The 20,098-nt window shown below is 39.9% G+C and overlaps 1 protein-coding gene across 1 annotated transcript in view; it reads right to left on the bottom strand.

Annotated features, from left to right (window-relative positions):
- PKHD1 (PKHD1 ciliary IPT domain containing fibrocystin/polyductin) overlaps window positions 1-20,098 on the bottom strand; it is a gene marked incomplete at its 3' end in the record, with an annotated part of 306,709 nt that overhangs the window by 75,501 nt on the left and 211,110 nt on the right. The window contains 8 exon segments of the mRNA XM_081943866.1: window positions 4,148-4,285; window positions 4,518-4,683; window positions 6,922-7,599; window positions 7,602-7,802; window positions 8,370-8,516; window positions 9,599-9,753; window positions 11,158-11,245; window positions 12,313-12,426. Of these exon segments, the coding sequence (XP_081799992.1) occupies window positions 4,148-4,285; window positions 4,518-4,683; window positions 6,922-7,599; window positions 7,602-7,802; window positions 8,370-8,516; window positions 9,599-9,753; window positions 11,158-11,245; window positions 12,313-12,426 (1,687 nt within the window).

The raw sequence follows: 20,098 nt of genomic DNA, 5'->3' as shown, positions 1-20,098 counted from the left end.
CAAGTCCGGTAAATAACAGTCTGGGTATTGCTGAAAGCTTCAAACCAAACAATCTTACAGTTTTCACCTAGTATCTCTGTCATTTTTAACCCTTACAGAGATCTGCTGCAGGCTAAACAATTATTATCTTTACCCACCCCTGGCAGGTAAGCATTAGTCATTTTACCTTCTCTCGCAAGCCCCACCAGCCAAAGGGGTTTTGCATTGTTGTTTTGTTTATTAGGCAGCCTAGCCAACTGTGTATCTGGTGGCCTTGAAAAACAACACAACTTTTAGTGAGTGCTGCAGGCATCTTTAAACAGGCTGCTTCCTCTGCAAAATTAATTGTTGCAAAACACAGCACTTCTTCTGTGTCAAGTACTGCGCACTGACACTCAGCAGTTTGTCTTCGTTATGGATATGCCAGGGAAATTTAGGGCAATGCCATTCTTCAAGTTCACATGCAAATCCTGTAAAGTGTGAGGCTTATTCACTCTTGAGAAGGCCGACCTTGTTACTTACTTAATTTTCATCTGGGAACGATAAAGTCTAGCTGTCCTGTCGCCCATCTCTCAATGCATACGCAATTACTATACTGTTCTTTTAACAACATCAGTCAAATATATTAATCTTACATTCCTCTGGATTCTATTTTTCACCCTATTTAAAATCCTTTTCTGACACTTCCTTAGGAATCTAGTTTCTCTCAGAACGGATGTCTAGAATTTAAGAATTATTTCCATTCACATGTTATAACTTTTCAGGAGGAATTATTCCTGCTAAATTTATTCCCTTTATTTTTCAAACATGCCTCTCACCTCTCAGTTATCTCACAGTCAAAGAAACCAGAATACCACTCAGAACCTGGCTGAAATTTAGTGACCCCTGTGTTAAGTTAAGGGTAATTGTATGTTGTTTCTTTCTTTCAAACATATGTTTTAAAATTCTTATTTTGAATTTATTATGTGCCGTTAAGTGATTTTCAACTCCTAGCAACCACATAGATTTTCTCTGTGGCAATCTTTCCCTGATCTGTTCTTTCAGGTTCATTTTGAATGGACATATAGTTTCTAATATCTATGCAGAGCATGAAAAGTCCCTTGGAAGGTTATATATAGGTAGTCCTTGACTTACAACATTCATTTAGTAACCATTTGAAGTTACAAAGGCACTGAAAAAAGTGACTTAGGAGTATTTTTCATACATATGGCTGTTGCAGCATCTCATGGTCACATGATCAAAAATCGGATGCTCAGCAACTGAAATTGCAGTGTCCCCGGGTAATGTGATCATCTTTTGTGACCTTGTAACAAGCAAAGTCAATGGGGAATCCAGATTCATTTAACAACTGTGCTACTAACTTAACAACTGCAGTGATTCACTCAATAACTGTGGCAAGTAAGATTGTAAAATGGAGCAAAACTCACTAAGCCACTGTTGTGCTTAGCAATGGAAATTTTGGGCTCAATTGTATTAGTAAGTCAAAGACTACCCTGTTCTCCCCCCCCCAAAAAAAATAAGACCTCCCCGGATAATAAGCCCAATTGGGCTTTTGAGTGAATGTACTAAAATAAGCCCTCCCCCAAAAATAAGCCTCCCAAAAATATTGCAACACAGCAGCAGCCATGAGGTGACCACGCTCGCCGCCTCCTGCACCTTAAAAATAATAAGACCTCCCCGAAAATAAGGCCAAGGACTTACTTTGGGGTGTCAAAAGAAAATAAGACCCTGTCTAATTTTTGGGGAAATACGATACCTGTATGTGGGGGGGGGGGTTAGCAACCTTTTCCATGATAATACGGTAGCATTCTGGAATTTTTTAAACTTCATTGTAGGCCCCCTTGTTCAAAAATTAATTTATTTTGTGTATTAGAGGATATTGCTCCTCAAAACTGTTCTAATTTTTTAATATTGTATTATGTTGATTTGATTGGTTGATTGGATGGTTGTTTGGCTGATTATGATAATAGAGGGAGGAAATCCAGTTAATACCTTTTTTCTGTTCTAACAAGGTGCCTAAAAAATCAGTCTTGATAGCAGGAAGACGGTAAAAACCTCAGTTGCTCTTAATCCCACAATGTAAACCACACCAGGAATCAACTTCACAGGGAAACTAAGACTACTTTTATTGAGAAGGGCTATAATGAAAAAAAAATGTTACTAGTCTGATTGTGCCATAGTTCTTGCTTCTTATAGTCATATGAATATGAAGATTTCTGCCTGTTTCAGATTTAAGATTTGCTTTTCCCCTCATTGCTCTGGTACAGGGGTGAAATCCAGCAGGTTCTGACAGGTTCTGATAGGTTCTGGAGAACCAGTAGCGGAAATTTTGAGTAGTTTGGAGAACTGGCAAAAGCCACCTCTGGCTAGCTCCAGAGTGGGGTGGGAATGGAGATTTTGCAGTATCCTTCCCCTGCCACGCCCACCAAGCCACATCACACCCACAGCACGGGTAGTAAAAAAAAAAAGAATTTTACCATTGCTCTGGTAACTGTATTCATCCTCAGTATCTCCATCAGTGACACCTTATTTATGCTCTACAATTATTTTACATAGATACAGGAAACTCATCCCAACTGAGGAGTATAGATCAGTAGTTATCAGGAAAAGAAATTTCCTTGCATGGTGTTTTTTTCCATTATCTCAACATTTTACCAAAAAGTTATCATATAATATATGTCATAAAAATTGATATCCCCAATTAAAGCTTGATACATAAAAATAAACTATAATATAAAAAGTTAACTGGTATACCAGCAAACAAAAATATGGTGATAAAGCATCTAATTTGTTTTCAGAATTGAACTTCCAGGAATGAATGCTTTAGGATTCACCATAAAGTAGTGCAGCAGAAGCACTTCTATAAATGACGGGTCATTAAAATTAAGGAGATATGTTTCCTGTCCATGGTTTGGACTTGAAAATGAGAAGCCAATAAATAAAGAGGTTCCCAAGATGTACAAACACATTTAAAATAGAGGTGGATCATCAATGTCTTCTTCTTTTTAAACAAAGTTTTTACTAATGACACTGATTATTAGCTCAATGTCAAATCCTTCTTGGGGCCTTTTCTCAATGACTTCCATATATGTCCTTTTCTAGAAAACTCTTCTGGAAATTCTTAAAATGGCAAAGATGGTTGTTTTTTTATGACAAATCAAGAAGCTTATGACCTGATATGTACATGATCATAAAGACTGATTAAAACTGTCTTTAAAGATGTATTTGATAGACCTTGGTGTCTGACTTTGACTTGTGATTCATAATCAGGTCAACAAAAGGGGGGAAGATCATGTCTGTGCAAGACAGTGAATTAATCAGTCCTCTAAGCAGCTTCTAAGATAGATCCTTAGAGAAATGCCTTTTACCCTGGAAGACATTAGATGTTTTATTTAAAGATTAAACATTTTGTTTAAAGATTAAAGTTCTTTTTGCGCTTAATCGCTTTCCAGGGCAAGATGGAAAATGGGATTAATTACAGTCCCCTGCATTAAACTCCTATCCAGCAGAAGTCATAAACGATGTAACTTTCCTGCAAAATGGCCACCATCATGAACAGCAGGCTCCAGAGATAGTAATTGTAATTAAAGAGTTTATCTCGAGTCTCAGCACAGTCTTAATCAGGATGGGAACTGAGCCTCACTGCATGCACTTTCAGCACATGGCTATATAACAAAATAGCTCTTTTGAAAACGCAGTTTACTCTAAAAAGTCTGAGCAGGACTTGATGCCGGCGGGTCTACCATTCTCTGTGGGATTCACACAAAATCTTATTAGGTCAATTGTTTAGAAAGCATCTCTCATTAAGGGATTTCAAAACGCTTGTGAAAAGTGAATAAAATTACCTTGCTCTATTGAAGAATAAATGTGGACCAGGCTGCCGTTAATACATATAAAGGTTATGTTGAATTAAGTTACTTGCCCTGGAACTAGGAGAGACATATACAATTGGAAACTGTACCCCTGAGACAATGGCGTTAAATTCTTTATTGTCATACTGCCATCTTTCTGGAATAAAGACACCAAGTATATATTCAGGAATAATTGTCTTCAAATGGTCACAGTAGCACCAGATTCCTTCTAAGTTCCCCCTCTCGCCTATAAAATTCTTCTGTATTGTTGTCTACCCTTGACTAGCAACTTACCAGCATCCTGGTAAGCTTGTTACCAATCCAATTCTGATTTTTGGAGAACTGATACAGGTGAATCCAATCCGAGGGCACTTCCATCCAAATCTTTGAAAAGAGCTTTCCTTGACCTCCCACAAATTGCATTACCAAATGAGCCAGATATTGATTCATTTACTCTGACAAGAAAGAAAGAAATATGAGACTTGGGAAAAATTATCCTGAACTCAGCTTAGGGAACATACCAAATGTGACAATTACTGATAAAACAAGAAATAGGAGAAAGCAACCCTAAGAAAAACAAATCACCAATAGTTTTACAGATTGTAAGTATATCAAACATGATAGTGTGGAAATCTCAGCAAGAGTTATCCAGAGTGGGTTATTTATAAGTGATCATAAGTGTACCACGTTTGCAGTGGATGAAAATAGAACGTATTTTGTTCCCCACTATGGAGCATTCTGGTCTGCTCAGACGCGATCAGATGCAAGATGCCTCCATATCCTGGATTTGTCATGATGCAGATGTCTTGGTCATCAGTATAGCAACCCTTTTTAAAACCACCAAAGGTTATATCTGATAAAGGGAAAGTAAAAACACTGTAGGAAAATGGCAACACTAATTTATATAAAGAGCCAGTTTGGTCAAGTGGTTAAGTTTAGAAAGTAGAAGACTGTGAGTTCTAGTCCTGCCTTAGCAATGAAGACCATCTGGGCCAGTCACTCTTTCTCTCTCAGTCCAGCCCACAGGGTTACAGGGTTGCTTTTCTGGGGAAAATAGGAGGGAGATATGTTGGTTATATTCTCCCTTGAGTTATTTGTAAAATTAATAAAGATGGGATACAAATGAATATCTCAGGCTAAACTAAATCTTGAAGTAGCTGCATTGGTGTGTATGGTCTATGACAGGGGTGTCCAAACTTGGGAACTTTAAGACTTGTGGACTTCAACTCCCAGAATTCCCCAGCCAGCATGGCTGGCTGGGGAATTCTGGGAGTTGAAGTCCACAAGTCTTAAAGTTCCCAAGTTTGGACACCCCTGGTCTATGATATAATCGTGCTACTTTAATTGTTGATAGCACTTTTTTCACTTTTTTTAAAAAAGTCAGCTAGAAGCAGAAATTAGAGGTAAAATTTGTTTAACTTCATATAGATTTGCAAACTTTTCCCCCCATTTTAAATAAAGGATTTATGTTTTAGGATTCAGTTAAAGATCTCATTGATTCCAATGAGAAGTTTATGTCCCCAGGGGCTTTACTGAATTGATACTTCAATGTTCTGTCTAAAATTATTCGAAATGTCCATTTTTGTTTTCAGGAGAAAATCTTTAGCAAAACAAACAGTTGTGTCAGTTTCCTGTCTATTTCTCAGAAGGACAGAAGAAAATAGTAGTGGTACATAGATATCATGCTAAGCATGGTTTAGTTCAAGAATAACCAACCTACTGTTCTCTGTTTGTTTAAATACCAGATCTCATCAGTTGCAACTGCCATGGTGCATGACAAATAATTTGAAGAATTGTAATTCCAAAGTTCTAAAGAGAGCCCATTTCTATCCCTATTTTAACAAGTCAAGAAGAAAGAAAAATGAATGGCATCAGGCCATCAATTTCTCTTTTCCTTCCTACCTTTCCTTTATAGCCAACAGAGGAATTATGGTTAAATGCAGCAAGCAATGTCAACCTGGCCTATAATTAATTATATTTAGTTACTATTATGGAAAATTCAAGCAAGCCAAATAAGTCAGTTTGCCATGATTAAACAAGTAGGTTACTTCAAAGTGAATTATTTAAAATTAGTATTTTTTCTTTTACTTTTTTTTTCTTAATGTTTTCTTCAAATGTGGGGTTTATTTTTTGGGATCGATCAAGTGTTGACCCATTGATTGGGACAGGAATTTATTTATTTATTTATTTAAGCTTTAGGACATAAGATGGGAAGAGTGACTAGCCCAGAGTCACCCAGCTAGTTTTTATGGTCTCCTCATTTCTAGCCTGGTGTCTTAAGTAGACAAAACTTGCTCTCTTAACAATATTTCATATTAATCATGTTAATATGTCTTGGGAAGCATATGCAAAATGACATCCCGGTTTATTCATGTTAGATTAGATTAATCTAGTATGTACAAACTCGGTGAATATATAATATGACCATGGATTCTCATGCTTCCCATGAGATTAGGTACCGGTATATACACACACACAAAAACAAACACACAGAGACACATACCCACTTTCATCAGAAGCATATAGATAGATTTGTTTTGAGTCTTTTTTCCATTAAAATGAGTCTTTCCTTCCATAAACCTTTTACAGTGAGAAACATTGTTATTACATATGTGTATATTTTATGGGACAGGTTCTTGGTCCCCTAACTACAATTACTTTTTCTTTTTTTGTTTTTTGTTGGTGTCGTTTAAAAATATCTTAATAATTTTGTGCTGATATATTTTAGAAAAAATATACATAGGTATCTTGAAAAAGAATAAAGTTGACATAAAGACATGTATTTTGACATAAAACTGTATTAAAGTTTGGCTTTAGATACAATAGCATACAAAATCAGGATCTGCTGCATTGAAATCAGACCATCCCTAAGAAAATATCCATAGGACTGGGCTTTGGTCAGTTATAATCTGCAGCACCATAATAGATCTGCTTGTCTAAAGTGTTTTTTATAAAATAGGCGCTGTTCCTAAGAATTCTTTAAATAACATTTTAATAACCAAGCACCATTTGTCGTTCCAGGATTTAATACTGTATTTATTATTTCAGTATTTATTAGATCACATTATTTATTAGCTCTTAAAGTACTAACCTTGTAGAGTTGTGACTCCCATAACTATTGAACAATTTCTTATTTTATGCCATGGAGCGTCAGGCCACCAATTAGAGTCCAAGGTAAAAGACGGCCATAACATGCCAATTCGGCCCCTCCAGGGATTACGTGGAGCTCGGTGTGTCATTGCCACATTGGCTGAAAGAGGATGGATTCTGTCCTTGATGCAATCAAAGGAAGTGCTAGTAGCCACGAAGACAGAGTTTCTTAGTTTCAGGTGCTGTTTTTTCTGGTGACAGTGCAGCTTAGCTGATGGGCCATAAAGTACTGGCAAAAGTCCTACAACATTGTCCACCAGTGTCACCTTCTCAACTACTACACTTCCTACAAGATGAAACATTATCCCATAGTCATAGTTTTTGTAAGACAAAAAGGCTATAATTTTAGTGCAGTTTGGAAAGCCATCTCCTTTATATAAATGCACCCCATGAAGGCTTGAATGAGCTACATTGCCTTTGTAAAGATCCTCTGCTAAGAAACATTCTTGACCTTTTATATGAAAGGCTATCTGTTCTGAACCAGCCACACTATTATTATGTAACATAACACTTTCTACTGCATTTGTTTTGATGCCAGCAACCCAGAACTTTGAGTTTTCTGGTTGCTTGCTTAAGACAACAAGATTGCTGATGAGTTTATGATTTTGGCCTTCAAATCTATACCATGCCCAATTGTATTGAATATCACATTATCATGTAGCAAGACCCCACTACTTGTAATGGCTTGATTACCAACACCACAGCTGTGGTGAATGCTGGAGGAAATTATGAAAGACTTGAGGGATGAATTTGTAATGTCAACTGATGGAGACCGTGACAATCCAAAGTTCAAAATTTCAACATTTGAAAGTTGAAGCACACCTGCAAGATGGGAGAAAGACACATTTAAGAATCAGGACTTTGGTGAGGAAACAGGATAACCTTCCATATCTTGAAAAATAGAAACAATGGTATTCTACTAACAAAATATTAATTCAAAACCCTTAAGATTATACTATTCCAAATTTTAAAAAAAGAACAACAGCAACTAATGTGTTACTCAATGATTTATGTTTTATTTTCATTAACAGCTATACTTTGCTCACTAATTATTACTATGTAATCACACTATTAATAAAATAAAAATTATTTATAATCCTCACATTCATAAGGGTGTTTTGGGTGAATTGATGGAAGGAGGCAATGCCAAACTATTTCTGAAAAACCTTCCCAAGAAAACTGCAGGGGCTTGTTCAGGCAGTCTCTGAGAATTGGACATGATTGAATGGAGGAAAGAAAAATCACCCACAATAGTAGGTTTAATGTAATAACTATAAAATGAATTCATGTTCTTAAAAATACATGAGAAATCTAGAAAATTAAAATATGTTTCTTTTAAGCTACATGGATTAAGAACAATGTGTAAAATAAATACAAATACTTAAGTACCTGCATCTTGTTTTGCATAGCCCCAAGGTCTCACCAGACATCTTCCTATGCAATCCATGTCAGATTTAATCTGAATGTTTCTTGTCAGAAGCCCAACCTCTGTAGCCAGGGGAATCCATTGACCATCTTCTAATATATGGGAATGCCCTGCAGAGATCAAAATGTCAGAAAACAATAGAAGTGGAGCAGGTTTAATAAACCAAACATGGGATCTCTACTAATTCTTCCCTTATTAAAACAGTTCATATATCCAGGCTATGTACAGTAGGAGTTCATAATCTATTGCAGTCATTTGGAAAGAGATTTACTTTATTATCACTTTTAACAACCTTATTTTCTCCTTATTTCATACAACAATCACTGATGCAGAGAATAACAAAATCAGAAGTAGGGAGCATAGTGCCTCAGCTGTTTTGTGATCAAATATCTTACAAGCCTAAATCAGTTCCATGGCATCTCAAATTTAAAAGAGTTTAAATATAAGGTCAGAGTTTATTGCACCTACCTAAAATTTTGCAAACATTTGTAATTCTAGTAATATGAGAGAGCAATTAAACACAAAAATAATTGAAACAATCCATTTATTGTATACGTACTGATTAAATGTCTTAAGAAGCAATATCAGCTCTTAAACTAAGTTGAGAGGCAAAGATACAAAATGGGAATGAGATCGTACCTGCTAGTCCAATATATGTTGATTATAGTTTCCCTAGAGAAACCTAATGTATCTCTGCCCATGATTTATAGTATCTTCTAAAATTATCCAACCATTGTGCCAAAAGAACATAATGGAAACAGATTTTATATCACTTCAGTGATGGCTGGGTTAAACTATGTGGTACTATAAATCACTGAGGATTGCCTACATTTAGAGTCTAGATGCACATACTGTAACATTCTTCCTGAAACATTCTGGGTATAACACTGTACATTCATAGCCTTTGCATGTGAACTTAAAATCAATTTTGTAGTACTTGGGTTGGGACTCTAACTCTTGCCCTTCCAGACACAAATCTCTATTTCAACTGATTTGTCTTCATACCTTCTGAATAACTTGTAATTCCCATTTTGTTCCTTAATTAAAGCAGTGAAAATTTTAAGGCATCCTAGAAAGAAAACACTTTTGAATAATGGCAAGTTTGTTGAGGAAAAATAATGAATGTTACATAGCCATTAATGTGCAAAAAATATATATGATATAATCTAAGCAAAGGAGACAAATTGCATACCAATATGTCTATGGAGAAGATGCTCACGGATCCTAATGCTACGATTGTTAACATTTTCTAAAGTGATTATTTCAGCTTGATGGGTTTCATATGAAGAGGAACTGACAACAATACTGTCCCCCAGATGCCAGTCCAAATGATCTTGCACCATAAACCTGTAAAGAATGTGAGATGAAGACATATTTAGAAGTGTAGCGTTCATTTTTCTCTGGAATAATGAAGAAAACTGAACTATAATTAAGGAAAATAATGTGTGAACAAATCTGCTCTCACAGTACCAGCAAAGTAATGAATAAAGTCCTGGAAGGCTGAGTGTTGAAGGCATTGTTTTACAGTGGTTCAGCTCCTTCCATTCTGTGTTGGTAGGAAAGGAAAGGTTAGCTTGGGATGCCAAAGAGCTCAGTCTTGTCTCCCCTGCTTTTCAATATCTACAGTATATAACGTCTCTGGAAAGATTCATTCAATGGTTTCAGGTGTAGTATCATCAATAGGCTAATGACATCCAACTGGAAATTGTCACCCTGGGCTAAAGAGGAGATGATGTTGATTCTTTTTCCCAGTGCCTGGATCCTGTCAGTTTTGATAGGAGAGAAAATCAAAATGGAATCTTGAAAAGATGAAATTTCTACAGATGCACCAAATTTCTACAGATGCATTTCTTCTATCGCCACCAAAAGTTACTCATGTATGGGTAAATAGGGAGCAAGTTTCTGACATGGGCATCCTTCTGGCTTCTGTTGGATCAGCAGGTAGAAATGTGGTCAGAGAGGCATATGCCCAACTGATGAATATGCCCGTTCTGGCCTCATCTGTGATCAGAGGACTTGACCAACAGCAACTCATGCTCTTATTATTAGCCATCTAGACTACTGAAATGCCCTCTACTTGGGGCTGCCCTTAAATAATATTTAGAAACTGCAGTTGGTTCAAAATGTAGCCTTTGGGAGTGCATACCATTAGTATTGTGGACCCTGCATTGGTTGTCATTTGGTTTCAAGGTCCAATTTAAGGTGCTGATTTTGACCAATCAAATTCTTTTCTTTTGTGGAAATTTTCTTCATGGAAACATTCAGGACCTTCTCTGGCCAACTTCTACTCATCTAATTTAATCAAGCAGGAGAAACATCTGCACATCCCACATTTTCAAATTATTTGTGAGACCGAAGCAAGGGGAAATTGCTTTATTTGTTTTACCTCCTTATGGAGATCAAGCTGGCTCTTTTACTACTGGTTTTCTGCAAGCTCCTAAACATGTTTTCAGAAAGCTTTTTCAGAGAGCCTTTTCTTGATTTGAATTCTTGTTGCCATCCTTTTGTAGCTTTGCTGTAGTTTTCATTTATATATATTTTTATGTGTGTGCCATCAAAAGTTATTTTTAATGTGGTGGCATACAAATAAGTTTAATTCAGAATCATTTTGAAATGTTGCCAGAAAAGTCCTACATGTCCTGAATTTACTCTTCAGTTGACTCTTTGAAAAAAAGGGGCAGGGCTTCAAAAAGAAACCAAAAATAAAAATAAAAAGAGCTTCCTTCCTATTACCTATAATTTATCACCTACCTTTCATTTCCAGGTGCAACATCATTTCCAAGATGTGTCCATGACTTCTTGGTGTAAGCACTGTGCAACTGCAGCTTCCCAAAAACACCTTGAAAAAAGGAGAAGAAACATGATTCAAAAGATGCTAACCTTTGCAAGATCTTCAACATACTAGGGAGGACTTCTCAGTTGTGCCAGATGTGTACTTTTCCAAACCATTTTGTACTGATGGAGAATGTTTGGACACTTTATAAAGTATCCAAGGCACTTTCCAACTCTAGTAAAAGAGTGAATTGGCTTTCTAGATTAGTATATAACCCATATGCTCAGTAAGGTCATACCAACGTTAGAATAGGAAAATGATGACTTCCTTGTGGGACTAAATGCCTTGAAAAAGATAGCATATCTAGAAAATCTAACGGGGAAAAATGAAAAGAGAGGGTATTTCCTATTTCAAATGAAAGCCTGTTTACTGGCCTATCACTGTGGTACATTGATAAGCAAACTCTTTGATGCCGAGGGTAGCAAATAGTGCAGAGTGGGGGATTGGAGATTGGGATATGCATATCCACAAAGCCTCCATCAGAAGTACCTAATTTATAAGCCAGGTGCATGATCAGAATACCTATTATAACTCTGTTTCAATCCTTTTCCTGCATGTTTATGGAGAAGAGATCTTTTGTAGGAAAGTAAATTAATCTGCCTTCCATGATTCCACGGTGGTCTAAAGTTTCTTCCTAAATACACATATAAACTTCTCCCAACACATACAAATACACAATCTCCCTGTCCTCTTTCTCCATCTTTCTCAAATGTGTTGTGTAAATTCATCTCAGGATAGAATATATGCCTTAAACACCCTATTCTTCCAAAAGCTACTAACAATCTACTAAACAACTGATGGGCAGGTTGTGAGATATACCCACACCCCACACTAAGCACAGTCATAGAAGCATAGATTAGAAATCAGAAAAGGCACAACTATATTGTTGGCTGCAGGAAAAAAGTGCTTAAATATTTTCATGTTGCTTCAGGTTATCCACTTTTGATTTAGTAATTAAAATGCAGACACTATTTAACAAAACAGACAATTGTTAATTGATGCTAAGCACAGGACATTTTCGATCAAGGTTTTCCCAAGCCCCCACTGAGGAATTCAGAAGATGGTATCCATACCAATGGTTCCAGGACCAATGTTCAAACCTTTCCATCGATCACAATTTACTCTCTCAGATGCCCGAAGGAGAATGTGCACCTTTCTCCTTTCTTCTAATGGATGCTGCAATGTGCCTAATGGGAAATTGATGAACATTAATTAATTTGTATGAAACATTGGTTTCTCCCCTTTTACATATTAAACATTTATCCAAGATGACTTACATAAAAGTATGAATACACATACATGTGAGTAAGAACCAAATAAAATAAAAGCATAAATATTAACATTGCAGTATTTAAACATTGCAAAACACATACCAAGAACAAGCTAAACCAAGTACAACAATAATATTAACATGCATGTTCCTTCTACTTCCAGCAAGCAAATAATTGTCAAAGGCCTGCCTAGCTACATGTGGCTTTCAGTGCCCCTCTTACTGTTAAAATCAATTTAAATCTATGAATCCACAGTTAAAGCATTTATAATATCACAACAGTTAACTAATTCGCCAAAAGAAATTTCAGTGAAGCAAGAAGGTCATGCTTTTTTTACATACTAGAGTTCAAAAGCACTGGGTTTTACAATAATAGCAAGCATTTATTCTACTGCAGGATAGAATTTATCCTATACAAAGTTCATTCAGAATCTCAGAAACCCTAAATTTCTCCAGCTCTTACTTTATAGGATTTTGTCACATAGATTTTGTGATTTTTGTCTGTGTCCCATTCTAAATCAGATAAGCTCTGGCACTTGCATAACTCACCAGATTTCACTATATATATATATATTTAAAATTATGCTATAAATTTTTACCACTGTTCCATCCCACAAGGTCAACTTTATCATCTTCATCAAAGGGAACTGTAACAATTCTCATGTGATCTCAGTTATATGATGAGCACTGGCACTGCTTGCTCATAAATAACAGTGGCTGAAAAAGGGGGGAAGGCAATCCTGTTTTTTCTTAACCAGAATAACCCAGATTACCAGGAAAAAGATAAACAGGGTGAGAGAAGGAAGAATAGCTGTAGAAAAGTTGATACTTCATACAACAGAGTATCTTTCTTGTCCAGTAGAACGCAAAGACAATGGGTGAAAACTCTTTCTCTCCAGAGAGGATAATCTTTTTAAAAAATCTTTAAATCTTTCCTTTCAAAACAGATAATAATTCTTTCTTAATTAACCTGGCTGTTCTGACACAGATATTTGTTTTGCTTAATAATGTCAGTTTTCCCAAATATGTTTTAGAATTTCTTTTTTTTTTTAGTCGGGTATGAAACAGGACTAGTTTAGTAGAGAGAAAAAATAGTTAATCTCAAAAATATTTGGCATTTTTCATGTATGCATGTATGTGTATGTATGTATGTACGTACTAGGGTTCAATTGACATTTTGGAAGAATCACATCTCTTTCAGAGATACAGTGTCTGAAACCTAAATGATTTCTTCTGATGATATTGGAAACACAAGAAGAGAATAAAAAAGGCAACAAAGTGAGGATGGAAATAACTCTTTATCTCTTAGAATGCAAAGTGAGCTGTATTCCAACTGTGAACCTATTTATTTCACCCAGGGTAGTTTACAGACTCAGAAGAAAATAGTCTAGCATGAAGCAGATACTTGAAGGGAAAAGTAGGGCAACTTCTGCCCTAGAGAAATGTAAGCAGAGTCCAGTAAGAGAGTTCAGCACTCCTTTAAAATTAGAGATTAAATCAATTATACACCCCCAAACTGCAGCAGATGTAGAATTAAACAAAGAAATCTGTGTAGAATTAGCCATCATGCCACAATAATTTAATATTCAGAAAACATGCCTTTGGTGAGGAAAAGAGAAAGTGTAATATCCATCCACAAGAATTAATCTTAGCAACTCATTTAATGAAGTGTCTATGACAATTAATCTTGTTATAGATACAACTAATCTTGATCCAAAATCAGGCAAATGATTCACACAAAGAGACTTAGAAGGACCACCCTGTTCAATCTGGAGGCCAATTCAGGCATCTGGAAATAGCTTGATTTACTCCAGGCTGCTCTGGAGCTGGTTTGATCAGTCCCAGAATAATAATTGTCATCATAATAAAAAGCAGAACTATGTTATCTCTGAAAGGAGTTCCTTGCAGCATTCAAGAAAATCTTGTCTCCTTTAGGGGTGTGACTATTTTTTTTAAATCAAAGACCATAGCCAGAGCGAGGGACTAAGGGGCAGCCAGACCTCCTTCTTCAGTTCTCTGTCCATAATCTCTGTTGAGTCATCTCCACTACATAACAGAACAGGTCCTATGCTGTTTTCTAGAGAGGTGGAGTAGGATGATTTTTTTTTTGTCTCTTGACTAACCAGGCCATAATATTTTGAAACTCCCAGCAAATTGTAATGTTTTCTATCTGATAAAACAACTGAATCCATGACCTTGATCTGGTCCTATGTTCCCCAATCAAGAATTAAGAGGAACTTTTCCCATCATTTCACTACCAATCCATCGAAACTGAGGAAATAGATACTGATCTAATAATAAAGCTGATTTATCAATTATGAAATCCAGTCCCACTCTTCTTCTCCTACCATTGTATTTTGTAAGATTATTTTTTTTTGAAAGATGGAGGATACCCTTATTTAAACTGCCACCTGTAGTCTTCTGCATAGTCAAAAAAAATACACACCTGTCTCCTCACCAGATCATAGGAAGATTGCCTGGAAAGAAAATCTGTCAATTTTTCTCCCCTACCTAGGGATATATGGACTTTAAATGGAAAATATAACCCTATCCCAATCAGCACAGCAAATCTTGCTAAAGAAAACTCTGGGACCCATGGTAGAAAAATAGTGGAGTTTTTTGTTTTGTTTTGTTTTGTTTTAGGCAAATATCTTGAAATATTTTATAGCTGCACTGATTGTTTTGTACATAGTTGTTGTGGCACTAGCATCTGCAGCACTTGAACAACGAATTGAGAAATAGAATTTCATGGAATATTTTGCATTTGTTCCAATTATTCAGCATGCTTCAGGATTCAAAATTCAGCCAGGTCCAGAGCATAGCTCCATCCTAATAAATAGTGATATCAGCATATGTTTTATAAACAAGAAATTGTCAAATAAGCCTTCTCCCAAAGCCAGGTTTTCCATGATTTCAGAATCACAACACCTCAATTTGCAGATACATAGGTTGTGACACAGCTTTAATAACATTATTTTAAAAAGTGATAATGATAGAAAGCTGAAATCAAAACATATGGAGATTCTTTTTATGCCATACTTTTATACTTCATGCCATCAAATTGTTGTTGACTCATGGTGACCGTACTGATAGATCTTCTCTATGATGATCTGTCCCTAAGCTGCTCCTTTGGCTCTTCCAATAGTGTACCTATTACCAGTGTAACGGAGTCCATCCACAAAGCTGCTTGGTGATTTCTTTCTTTCTAAATTTCCCAGTATTAGAGCCTTTTCCAAAGAACCAGGTCTTCACATAATGTGCCTGAATTATGATAATTTGAGCTTGCTGGTTTGCATATGGAGTGAGAACTCTTGGTTTATTTATTTGATGATCCACTCATTTGTTTTCTTGTAATAAGACAAGGTTATATCAGTGGTGAAATTCAATTTTTTTTACTAGGTTCTGTGCACATGGCTCGGTGGGCATGGGGTTGCTTGGTGGGTGGGACTTGGTGGGCATGGCAGGGGAAGGATACTGCAAAATCTCCATGGCCCTTGGCTCTCTCAAGGGCCAGCCTTGATGACGGGTTCGTGAACCCCGAGAGGTGGAAGAAGAGGAAGCTGAGGGGCTTTTTAGTAAAATGTTTTATACTGTTTTTAGGGGGTCCCAGGGTGGGGGGGAGGGTTAATCAGACCGGGAGGACGGCCAGAGCCGGACAGACGGGTGAGTCCAGGAAGGACGGGGATGCGGTGGAGGGGGGGAATATAAAGGTCACGATAGCAGAGGGTTGTCCTATTACAACGGTCGCGGGGAGGAGGGGATGCGAGGACAGGATAAGATCCCAAGGTCGGTTGGGAGACCGTGGCTGCTGGTTACGCCCAGTCGCTTGTACCAACCCCTGCAGCCTAGGTGGACAGGTGCTACAGAGCCAGGGCCTGCGGCTGATGCTTTGCAACGCAAGGTCTGTCATCAACAAGGCCCCCCTCATTAATGAGTTGATCTCAGAGGGGGAGCTAGACCTTGCAGGGATAACGGAGACCTGGTTGGGCCACGAGGGTGGTTTACCCCTCGTGGAAATGTGCCCACTGGGTTTTCGAGCATTCCATCAGCCGCGGGCCCTGGGTAAGGGTGGTGGGGTGGCGGTGGTTATGCGGGAATGTTTAGAGCCGAGGGAGTTCACTGTTCCTCAGATACCCGGGTGTGAGTCCCTTGGTGTGAGTTGGGGCCCAGGGAGGCAGTGGGGCTTGCTGATTGTATACTTGGCTCCTCGCTATGCATCAGCAGCCCTGCCCGAGCTCCTCGAGCTAATCTCAGCGACGGCAGTTGAGACTCCCAGACTTCTGGTCATGGGGGACTTCAACTTGCCGTCAACGGGAGCGGCTTCCGAGGTGGCTCGGGAGTTCATGGCTTCCATGACGGCCATGGACCTGACCCAATTAGTGCAGGGCCCCACTCACGAAGGGGGCCACACACTGGACCTCATTTTTGTATCTGAACAGTGGACGAGTGATCTGGGAATAGGGGATTTAGTTATCACGCCCCTGTCATGGTCAGACCACTCATCCCTCCGGCTGGACTTCCCTGGCGCTATCCCCCACCGCGAGGAGGCGGAACCAGACTCTATAAACTGGTACCGCCCCAGGCACCTGATGGAATCTGATAGATTCCTGACGGAGCTTGGGCCAATACCTGTAGCCTTGTCCCGCTCCCGTTCCGAGGACCTAGTGACTGCCTGGAATAGGGCGATGACTGGGGCCTTGGACCGGGTTGCGCCGTTGCGACCTCTCCTGCGGCATCGACCCACCTGGGCTCCTTGGTTCACTGAGGAGCTCAGGGTGATGAAGCGCCACAGGAGACGTCTAGAGAGCAGGTGGAGATCCTCGCGCTCCGAATCTGACCGAACACAGGTAAGAGCCTATTTGCGGACTTACCTTGTGGCAATAAGAGCGGCCAAACGTAGACATTGTGCTGCTCTTATTGCGTCCGCGGATAACCGCCCTGCCGCCCTGTTTAGGGTGACTCGCTCCCTCTTATCGCAGGGGGCGCGGGAGACACCCTTACAGGGTAGAGCAGAGGAGTTTGGGGAATATCTTCAGGACAAAATCGATCAGATCCGGAGCGGGTGGACCTCCGTCAGTGGACCAGACGAGCCGCCAACAGCGAGTCTTGAGGGACCATTCTGGGAGGAGTTTGACTCTGTTGCCCCCGAGGATTTGGACAGGCTGCGTGGACGGCTGCGACCCACCACTTGTTTAACGGACCCGTGCCCCTCCTGGCTGGTACTGGCAGCCTGGGAGGTGACACGAGGCTGGCTCCTGGGCCTGGTGAGCGCCTCACTGAGTGAGGGATACTTACCAACCGCCTTGAAAGAGGCGGTGGTGAGACCCTTGCTCAAGAGGCCCGCGCTCGACCCAATGGAGCTAGCTAACTATCGTCCAGTCTCCAACCTCCCCTTTCTGGCGAAGGTTGTCGAGAATGTGGTGGCGCAGCAGCTCCCGCGACACCTAGACGAATCCGACTATCTAGACCCACGCCAGTCCAGCTTCCGACCCGGGCACAGCACTGAGACAGCCTTGGTCGCGTTGGTCGATGATCTCTGGAGGGCCAGAGATAGGGGTTGCTCCTCTATCCTGGTCCTATTAGACCTCTCGGCGGCTTTTGATACCATCGACCATGGTATCCTATTGCGCCGGTTGGAGGGGATGGGAGTCGGAGGCACCGTTTTGCGGTGGTTCGGCTCCTACCTCTCCGACCGGAAGCAATGTGTGTTGACAGGGGGGCAGAGATCGTCCCTGAGGCCACTCACTTGTGGGGTGCCACAGGGGTCGGTCCTCTCGCCTCTCCTGTTCAACGCATATGTGAAGCCGCTGGGTGAGATCATCCGTGGTTTTGGGGTTGAGTACCATCTTTACGCTGATGATACTCAGCTGTATATTTCAACCCCAAACCACCCCAACGAGGCTGTCGAAGTGATGTCCCGGTGTTTGGAAGCCGTCGGGGTCTGGATGGGGGACAACAGACTTAAACTCAACCCCTCCAAGACCGAGTGGCTGTGGTTACCGGCGCCTCGGTTCAGCCAGCTGACTCCATCGCTGGCCATAGGGGGCGAACAATTGTCCCCTGTGGAGCGGGCGCGCAATTTGGGCGTCCTCCTTGATGCCCGGCTGTCAATGGAGGACCATGTGGCAGCCGTGGCAAGGGGGGCGTTCCACCAGGTTCGCCTGGTGCGCCAATTGCGCCCCCTACTGGACCGGAGTGCCCTGCGCACGGTCACTCATGCGCTGGTGACGTCTCGCCTGGACTACTGCAATGCTCTCTACATGGGGCTTCCCTTGGGACGCATCCGGAGACTGCAGCTAGTTCAGAACGCAGCCGCGCGGGTTATTATGGGAAGTACACGTTACTCCCACGTAACACCTCTCCTGCGCGAGCTGCACTGGCTACCTGTGGCCTTTCGGGTGCGTTTCAAGGTATTGATCACCATCTTTAAAGCGCTCCATGGCAGTGGACCTAGTTACCTGCAGGATCGCATCCTACCACACACGTCCCTGCGACCTATCCGCTCACACAGAGAGGGGCTCCTCCTGGTGCCGTCTGCTAGTCAATGCCAGCGGGCGACACCTAGGAGTAGATCCTTCTCTGTGATGGGCCCAACCCTCTGGAACGACCTCCCCCCTGACATTCGAACTACCACCGACCTCCGTTCCTTCCGGCAAAAGTTAAAGACTCACCTATTTCAATCAGCTGGCCTGGCACTTTCTTAGTTTTACCTCCCGGGGATTTATTTATTTTAATTGGGTTTGGGGTTTTAAAAAGTTTTTAATATACTATATACTATATTTAATATTTATTATTCTATGTACAGTCTTGCAACCTCCTCCACCTACGTATTTAATTATTTAACTGTTTTGTATGTATTTTATAACGTATTTTAGTGACTGTACACCGCCCCGAGTCCCTTCCGGGAGAGGGGGCGGTCTATAAATATGAATAATAAATAAAATAAAATAAAATAAATAATAATAAAATAAATAAATTCCCAACCCATTCCAGGGGAATGATAATTACAAAATCTCCATTCCCTCCCCACTCCAAGGGAAGGATACTGCAAAATTTCCATTCCCACACCACTCTGGGGCCAGCCAGAGCTGGCATTTGCCGGTTATCTGAAATACTCAAAATTTCTGCTTCCAGAACCTGTCAGAACCTGCTGGATTTCAACCCTGGGCTATATCTCCTTAATGCATTGATGCTTTTGAATGTTGGGTGTTGTGGAATACTCCTGAGAATTCCATGGATAGACAAGAAAACAAACAAATGGTTCAGAAAACCAATAGATAAGAGCCACAAATGACCAGGCTCTTATTGGATACATTCCCATCAAGGCTGTCTTAACGCATGGGCTGATGGGCACTTGCCTGTGGGCCCTAATCTGTGTATCTTAATCCTTCAATGCACCTTGTATCATATAAATACAGCAACATATTTATTACATTTACTGCATTTTTAAATTAATACTAACATGCAAATATATGTTTAATTTTATCGACCATTTACATTTTTATTCCTGTGAGTAGTAGTCGTAGGGGCCCCAGTACATTGCTTTGCCCGGGGGCCCATAATGCTGTTAAGATGGTCCTGATTCCCAT

Source organism: Natrix helvetica (genome assembly GCF_964273705.1).
Source record: "Natrix helvetica genome assembly, chromosome: 2".
In the NCBI taxonomy this organism is placed as follows: Eukaryota; Metazoa; Chordata; class Lepidosauria; order Squamata; family Natricidae; genus Natrix; species Natrix helvetica.
The sequence above is the reverse complement of the archived record's forward strand: the minus strand, read 5'-3'. Positions and strand labels throughout refer to the sequence as shown.